An 8,076-nucleotide genomic window follows, 5' to 3' on the forward strand; every position below is an offset into this window, starting at 1 on the left:
AGCTGACTGCAGGTTTCCCCAATCTTATAAACAGTACATTTGCATAATGACTGATCAAAGCCCCTCCTCGATTCAGAGATGGTCTTTCCCTTTTCACGTAAATGACTTCCTTGACTCCGTGCTCAAACCAGCGTTCCTCCCTGTCCAGGATGTGTACATCCTCATCCTTGAAAGAGTGTCCACTGGCCAGTAGGTGTAAATAGACTGCAGTCCTGGCCTGATGAGGTGGCTCTTCTGTGTTGTGCCGTCCGTTTCGCCAGAGGTTGTTTGGTTTCCCCGATGTATAAATCCTGGCAATCCTCCTGGCACTTAACAGCGTACACTATGTTACTCTGTTTGTGTCGGGGGACCCGATCCTTGGGGTGGACCGATTTTTGGCGCAGCGTGTTTTGGGCCACAGAGACTTGGTGTTTAGAAAAAACAAGGAAATACTTTTGATAATTAGTGTAGCACCATAGTTGTTCTTCACATTCTGATGATGTTTTTTTTAGTCAACTTTCAAATGTTTTAAACTGCTTTGAAGAAAAAACACACATTGCTCCTTTAATGGATGGCATGCTGTGTAAGTGTGTGCACAGTTATGATTATGAGAACTGGATTCGTTTTGTTTCTGTACTGATGTGTTTTTTTCTTTACTGTTGATTGACTCAAGTCTAACAGCATACATCAGGTGAAAGTCACACAACCTTTAGTCAAAAAAACACATTCACTGCTTGAAAAGTTAAAGAGTCTGTTTCACAGTAGGACCATGGACAGGACAAAAGCACTACACATCACTGCGCGGGCGCGCACACACGCGCAGCAGTGTAAGGAAACTAACTACATGTACCTCACGTTTATCAAAGTACTTCGATGCAGTGCACACAGGCACCACATGCTGCAGTTACTGCAGACACATGCAAAAGTCATCCTAATATCTTTGCAAAACATTAAAATTAAAATTGCTGTTACTGAACCTCACAAGTAAATTTAAGGCGATTTTGCGGTTCAGGAATAATGATAAATAATTCAACAAAGTGGGATAGGGTCACAACGTTCTCCGGCACTACAAGTCCCGTCAGGAGTACTGCGGGAATACCTATTTTTGAAGGGAAGGGGGAGATTATTTTTGAATAAACTGATAAACAGCGCGGGCAGAAGAATAGATGACGTTATCTTCACAAATCTGGACGGATAAGGTCGGAGGTAAAGGCTACGGTACCACCGGGACCCCCACCTCTCTCTCCGGCTGCTCCTTTAAAGCCGAGCGGAGTGCTGATCAGAGCTGACGGGGAACAGTTTGGAGCTGGAGCGGATAGGAGAAGTTGCACCGCCCCGGTTCAGGCAGCAGGGCTGGAGCAGATAAAAGCTCAGATAGTGATTGAAAGTGATGGTAAAAGGATTTAGCCCAGGCATTAACCGAGGGAGAGAGAGGGAGAGAGAGAGAGAGGAGGGAGGGAGATATTTTCCATAAAGCCTTTTTTTTTCCTCCTCTCTTTCTTTCTGCCCTTGAGCATCCCGGGTAAACCCGAGCTTTGTAAAAGTGGGAAAAGGAAGTGGAGAGGAGGGGAAGAAGGGCGGGCACAAGCCTTTTTTTCACAAACTCAATATTTTATACTTTTGATACTCCTTGACGCTGGATTTCAGTCCTGTTTTCGCAGCCGTTTCCAGATCTAGGACACCGATCTACCGTGCGCAGCCATCTACGCTGTGATCAAAAAGTATCCGTCGGACGGCAAAAAAAGGGAAAAAAAGAAATAAAACAGAAAAAGAAACCAAACAAACAGCGAGCCGGCTGATAACGGGAGTACAGTGAGGACCGCGGCGGGGGACGAGTACACTGGATGGTAAAGGGGATTTTTTTTTTTTTTGGCCAAACAGGGGGGGTGGACGTGCAAGCACTCCGAGCAAAGTGCTGACCTGCCCGACAGATGCATGTCAGAAGTAAGTGTTTTATCTGATTAAAGCATTTCACAGCGGGATGCGTTTGTTGCGAAAGCTCTGCGAAGTCAGACAAGCACCGGAGAGCTGCTGATGAGTTGTAGCCTCCACAATATCCGGAGCACTTCAGGATGTTCGGGGGGACTGGCAGCATAATTCATTCTGCTTTAGACAAACGCGCTGATGCATTCATTCTTGAGCGTGCATTATAGCCCGCACACATACATATATATATAAAATTGGAGTGATGCTCCACGGAAGGATGTACTACTGTAGAAACTGACACACCCCTGCGCGACTTCCAGTGCCGGGCCGGGAAACAGCTTTGGCGACTTCACTTGACAAGTGAAGTAAGTCACCGGGTGTGCATGGGATAGGCTGTTTAAGCACCAGACTTCCTTTGGTGTGGGATGACGGGCGGATTATAAGCAGTGAGTCCACGCTGCAAAAAGGGGGGGGAAATCATCATGAGTAGCTATTCATTTACTCGGCCTAAAATGGAATCATAGTTAATACAAATAATATTAGTTTATTTATTTATATTAGCGAATAACTCAATTAGCAGTTTGTTTCTCCGGAACTTTATTATCACACCAGTTACTGATGTGCTGAAGCAAAGCTGAATTTTGGATAGGCCCGAGGTTGATGAAGTATAAATGAAATGACACTACGCTGAAGAACATTCTTGAACTAGACTTTGGATAAGTCACTCTTTATTTTTTGCACCATTTGCCGGGTCATAAAGTAAACAGATTATATTGGGCTATTAAATACCTCTTGCCGACGGATATTTCTTGCAGTGCAGTTATTACCATCTGTATAGTCCACTCTCTGTCGCCGGTATTGGAGCAAAAACAACTCTTACACACATACAAAAAACACACACGCACAGGCGGCACCCGGCAGCAGCACGTGTTTTTACGCATAAGGTTATCCACGCGGTGTGGCGGTTTTTTTCTGTTCTTTCTTTTATTTTAACACTCAGATATTCGTGCTGTATGTAAAACAAACTCCTTGTAACTAACTGTTCGTGGCATATATTCACTTTAAATGTTTTCATAGTTTGGGGGCAGTTGTGATGTTTTCCAGAGTAAATCAGTGGGATTTGTTGCATTTTTAATCTGACACCGCGAATTAAAAGCTCAACGTTACTATAAAAATGACATTTCGAAGACGGGCACTTAAGTTTTATCGAGCATAGTCCTGTCAAATGCCACGTGTATATATTTATTTGCAGTGAAATTAAGAATGCGAAAAATTGCGGACACAGGTATTAACCTATTATTTATGCCCCCCATTTCACCTCCAGGACAATCGGAAGAGCTCAACTAATCTGAAATGTCCAATGGATACATCTGGAGACGCATCAACTTCTCCTCCATCCTCTCCAACTAGCCCCGCCGTTTCCCTGAAGGACACCGCTCTGTGAGACATGGATCCGCGCAAACATCTCCCACCCAACTCCCTGCAACACTATGGTTAGAGTGCTTGCCGAGACTCCTCTCCGTAACATTATCCACCCCCACGCCCACTGTCCATCTTCCTCAGGAAATCAGCCATCAAAACAGTGAAGTGTCCTGCTTTCCTTTCCTCTTTGGGGCTGCCAATAACTGACGAGAAACGCTGAGAGAAAGCTGCCGATTCAGTGTTTCGTTTTGGGGAATTAATAAACCTGGAGGCAGGTGATGTCAATTTACCCTGACCTCTCCATTCCAAACACAGCAGTATGGTGGTAGGGATGTGCACTCGTTCCCTATGATTATCGCTCCATGCTCGTAACCTGTCCTCTGAGCTCCGTGGCCCCCTCACCCTGTGCCGGACCCCTCTCCAAATACCCCCCCAGCCTGCCATGCTCCTTCAGGCTGTGTTGCTGCTGCTGCTGCGCTGCTTGGCCTCCACTCTGGGCCAGTACGAACTGTGCAAATCCCTGGTGAGCACGGACGAGGGCTCGGTGTGGGAGCATTACGCCTGCCAGCCAAAACCTAGGTCCATGAAAGACTTTATGCGGATCAAGGTGGATCCGCCTGGGATCACATGTGGAAGGCCACCGGAGAGGTTCTGCACTCTGGTGAGTCCATGTCAGGGCTTGTATCATATATGTTTCACTTTTATTAGTGACTTTAAAATGTAGGATATCGTAATAATAATGTTTCAAAGTGGTAAAAAAAATAGTGACCAGGAACACATGGGCCACATGCACAGTAGCCTTGGTCTTGAATGAAATGCACCTAAAAGTGTTGAAATAAAAGTTGAAACTATTAGTTTGGAAATCACCAGCTCACAGGGCTGAAGCGTAAAAGAGTAATGACAGGCATTTCTAACTAAGGTCAGAGCAGGATTCACACTGTAAAAGCCCCAGGGACCCGAAAGGAACGACACAAGTGCAATGACTGGGGACTGACCTAAAGGTGTTGTTTACATTAGTATGGACTTGCCAGCCCGGTGTCCGGTTTAATTTAGGGCTTCTAGAGGGGCTCGCATTTCCTGTGGTAAAATGCATACACTGGGACCTTTTAGTTCCAAGGACACTAAAGGGTGAGCTGCAGGAAAACTCGTTAAAATGTCTGCTACAGCAGTATTTAACACACTTTAGCCTGGAGGCTACTCCCAACTAATGTAGGTGTAATAATTAGAAATAAGGGTTATAAAATCGTACGAATGAAATTAAGCTTCCTCCCGCCTCTTCCGTGGAAAGTTTTATATCTGAGGTTTGACTCATGATTTGACTCACAGCACGTGTATGTGTGTGTGTGTGTGTGTGTGTGTGTGTGTATTGAGTGCGTGTGTGAGACAAGTTCACCCTCTTGATGATCAGCCCTGCTGTCGCTGAGTGTCCACTCACTGGCAGGGCCAGTACCGGGGGTGCCAGACCCGTCTCAACAGCCCTGAGTCAATCTCACAACAAGTGTCTCCGCAGAGCGTTGGTCGGCCGACAACACATTATAAAATCATGTCATGCTGTTAATTAGGTGTTTATATTCTGAGTGACTGGAGACTTGTTAGTTGTTAAGACGATTTTGCAAACAGCCCTCCACTCTTGTCTGCCTCCCTTCCTCCCACATAGGCTGGCATTTGGGGGGTGGAGGGGTCATTTGACAGGAGCAGCAGAGGATACTGTGGTTTTCGGATACCTAATGGTTAATGATTTGTTTAACAGCGGAAACCACTGTTGTCTTGAGAGAAGCCTCTCATGTGACTTATCCTGAGAGGGGAGATGGACATAGCTAGTGGAAAGAGTGTGGCGGGGAGGAAAGAGAGAAGTCAGGAGAACTGCTCGCTGCCATAACGTATTGACGTCTGCCCCCTAATGGCCTCAGCCTGGAAACTTCTATAACTATGTTTCTGAGTGAAATGATGAAATATTGATGGATGCCTTAATGGGCTTCCTTACAAGGACTGGCCAGCGTCTCTCGTTCTCGGGGATCCAGAGTGGTGTTGCTTGGTAGATGAGACAGAAAGAGAAAGAGGAATGGAGGGCGGGACAGGAAGGAGTCTGGCCTTAGTCAGCAGTTTCACATCGGATCGGGTCTTTAGAGCAGAAAGTTCTTGTTCTTCTCAGGTCGTTGGTGGTTGTGGGGGGATTTAGAAGCAGCGCTCCCCTCTAAGTGCATTAGATGGGGATTTAGTGAGCGGGGAAGCTGTCAGATAAAAGTTTACTTAAGAAGCAAGGGATGTCAGAACAGCGGGTTTAATTCTGTACCGTGACTATATTCTTGTCATCACTTTAAGTCCTCATTCTGATTTGTAATGACCCATGAAATCTGTTCATTTTCGCTACAGAATCGCTGAGCACTGAGGTCAGGATGCGATCGTGGTTAGGGTTAGGCTTACAGGGCTTTAGTTAAGGGGTTAGGGTCTGGCGTGATGGTGTTTCCACATCACAAAACAATGACATCACAACAATGTGATTGGTCGCTTGCAATGTTGAACCTTAATTTTAATAATCCAGGAACAGCACCAACACGGGGATATCATATTGTGCTTCTTTCTGCTGCACATGCCAAACAGGTATTGGTTGAGTGATATTAGGATACAGATCATTTATTTTCAAGCAAGTGCTATATTTTTCTTCCCCCTCTTCCTCTTCCTCTTTCTCCCCTCCCACCCTTCCAGATTTGGCAGCTTTACAGAAAAGCCAGTTTCTTATCTAATTGGTGTACATTTACATTCACTCATTCAGCAGTCCCACAAGTCAAGAGAAAGTCAGGGCACTCTGGAAAAAAAAAGAAAAAGCATCACCCAAAGCGCAGAGCTGCTCACTCTTAATAAGACTACAGACATACTGCGGAAGATGTAAAATAATTTTTCCCCCCTCCACTTCTCTCACTCTACGACTGCTATGTAGCAGTCGTAGTAAAAGAACAAAAACTGGGGGAGAATTTACTTTTGGGGTTTTGATGTGGAGGCATGCTGTAGCTCCGTCCACCCCCTCCCGCTCACATTGGTTTACAGTAGTTTTTTTTTGCTCCCTCCATCTCCACAGGGATGCATTTTTTCTACTCTATTTATCTCTCTTGTTCCCTGGGAATGCAGCATCCTTTCTCCTTCGCCAAACAGGCCAGCATGTTGGCTTCTTTCAACATGACGGGCTTCCAAGCACTTTGACAAAGATGCTACTGTCACTAGTGCTGTGTTAGGAGCTTCAGTAGTCTCTTTGTAGCTTCTCTGTACGGCAGCTGCTATGGAGTTGTAGCTTGCAGTCGAGGGGCGATGGTCTAAGGAGATTTGAGGCAGCACGGTGTACTGGTGGATAGGTAATAATGAGGAAGAAGTAATAATGATCCAAGCTTAGCTAAGCAGATAGATGAAATCAACACTAAATGCACACGGTGTTGATATATATTAAAAAACAATGTAGCATTCAAAGAGGTCTCACCGTACTGTTGTTTGTTATTTTGTCTCTCGGTTTTGAACCAAAACCTTCAATCAACGCTCTCCCTCGGGGCGGAGAACATAGAGCAGCTGAATGCAAATGGGTAGCGTGCATGTGTACTGGAATGTACAGTGAACCAGCAGGGCTGCATGAAACGTGCACGAGTTGGCCAACAGTGCACACTAGTATGTCTAAGAAAGACACACACAAAAAACATGCGCGCACAGACGCACACACACCTTCCTGTTTCAAAACACATTTGCCCATTTTAGAAGGTAGAAATCTGCCAGCTCTAAAAATAGACATGATAAGAGAGAGAAGCCGCGCAGCAGCGGAAAGGGAGCATGCAGGAAGGGGAGGAAGATGGCAGCTGGTAGCGTGGATCAGTGCATCCCAGACTGGGCCTATGGCCATACTTCATACTCCCTGCCCAGTGTAGCCATGCCAGGCCCGGCTGGCTTGCCCTGCCCAGCAGCGGGACTTCAAGGCTGCGCAAAAGGGCCACCCACATCCAGCAGTGGGCCATCGTCAGTCAGCCTCCCTGGGGGTGAAAGATAGCTCAGGTGGCCACTGTCCTAATAATACACCCATGGAGGTGAATTTGGGCACAGCATGAGCAGCTTTGACAGCGCAGGGGCATAATTATCGAAGGGAAAAGAGAGAGAGAAGGGAGCGGACAGCTAAAGAGAATGACAGAGTGTGACTATACAAACAAGGCAGGAGGGGGAGGGTGCGGTGATGTAATGGCATGGCTTGCTTCCCCCATTAGGACACAGTTGAAAGTGATCAGAGAGTGTTTAGATGTGTTGGCAGAACGGGAGGATAGTTATAAGTGAGATTTATCCCTGACTGAGGTGAAACTAAGAGGGATTGGCTGCAGGGCTTAGACAGTCTGAGGTGAACTTAGCAAAACACCTTGTTTAACCTATCAGGATGTGTGGAGTAATGCTTAGTACTGAGGGATGTGTTGAGTGGGGATACTACTACGAATGCAAGAAGCTTTCATGTATCCGTCCAGTGTACAAGAGATTGAGTGGCAACAGTGTAAGGAGGATCCTTTAAAAGTCTGGGTTAGAAAATTCAAACAAGGGCAAGGATGCAGCACCCTGCAGCTGTCCAAACGCTTCAGTGTATCAGAATCTATCAGAACAGACAGAGAAAATACAGATATCCCCTGGAACAGCCTATTGACAAGTACTTGGTATGATTTCCTTTGATTTGAAGAGTTTTTGGCCCCCCGGCTCTCACTACAATCCACATGTTCTTACACTAAGGCAAAGCAC

The 8,076-nt window shown here is 46.0% G+C and overlaps 1 protein-coding gene across 6 annotated transcripts in view; it reads left to right on the forward strand.

The window, feature by feature from the left end:
- Window positions 1-1,040: 1,040 nt before the first annotated feature.
- LOC102288937 (sarcoplasmic reticulum histidine-rich calcium-binding protein) overlaps window positions 1,041-8,076 on the forward strand; it is a gene marked incomplete at its 3' end in the record, with an annotated part of 74,920 nt that continues 67,884 nt past the window's right edge. For 3 of the 6 annotated variants that reach the window (XM_042218783.1, XM_042218781.1, XM_042218782.1), the window contains 2 exon segments: window positions 1,046-1,923; window positions 3,230-3,988. In XM_042218783.1, coding sequence (XP_042074717.1) covers window positions 3,770-3,988 — 219 coding nt within the window. In that variant the 5' untranslated portion in view covers window positions 1,046-1,923; window positions 3,230-3,769. 6 annotated transcript variants of the gene reach the window in all.

This window comes from Haplochromis burtoni, unplaced genomic scaffold (genome assembly GCF_018398535.1).
Source record: "Haplochromis burtoni strain Fernald_Lab_line unplaced genomic scaffold, NCSU_Asbu1 Contig_23, whole genome shotgun sequence".
Taxonomy (NCBI): domain Eukaryota; kingdom Metazoa; phylum Chordata; class Actinopteri; order Cichliformes; family Cichlidae; genus Haplochromis; species Haplochromis burtoni.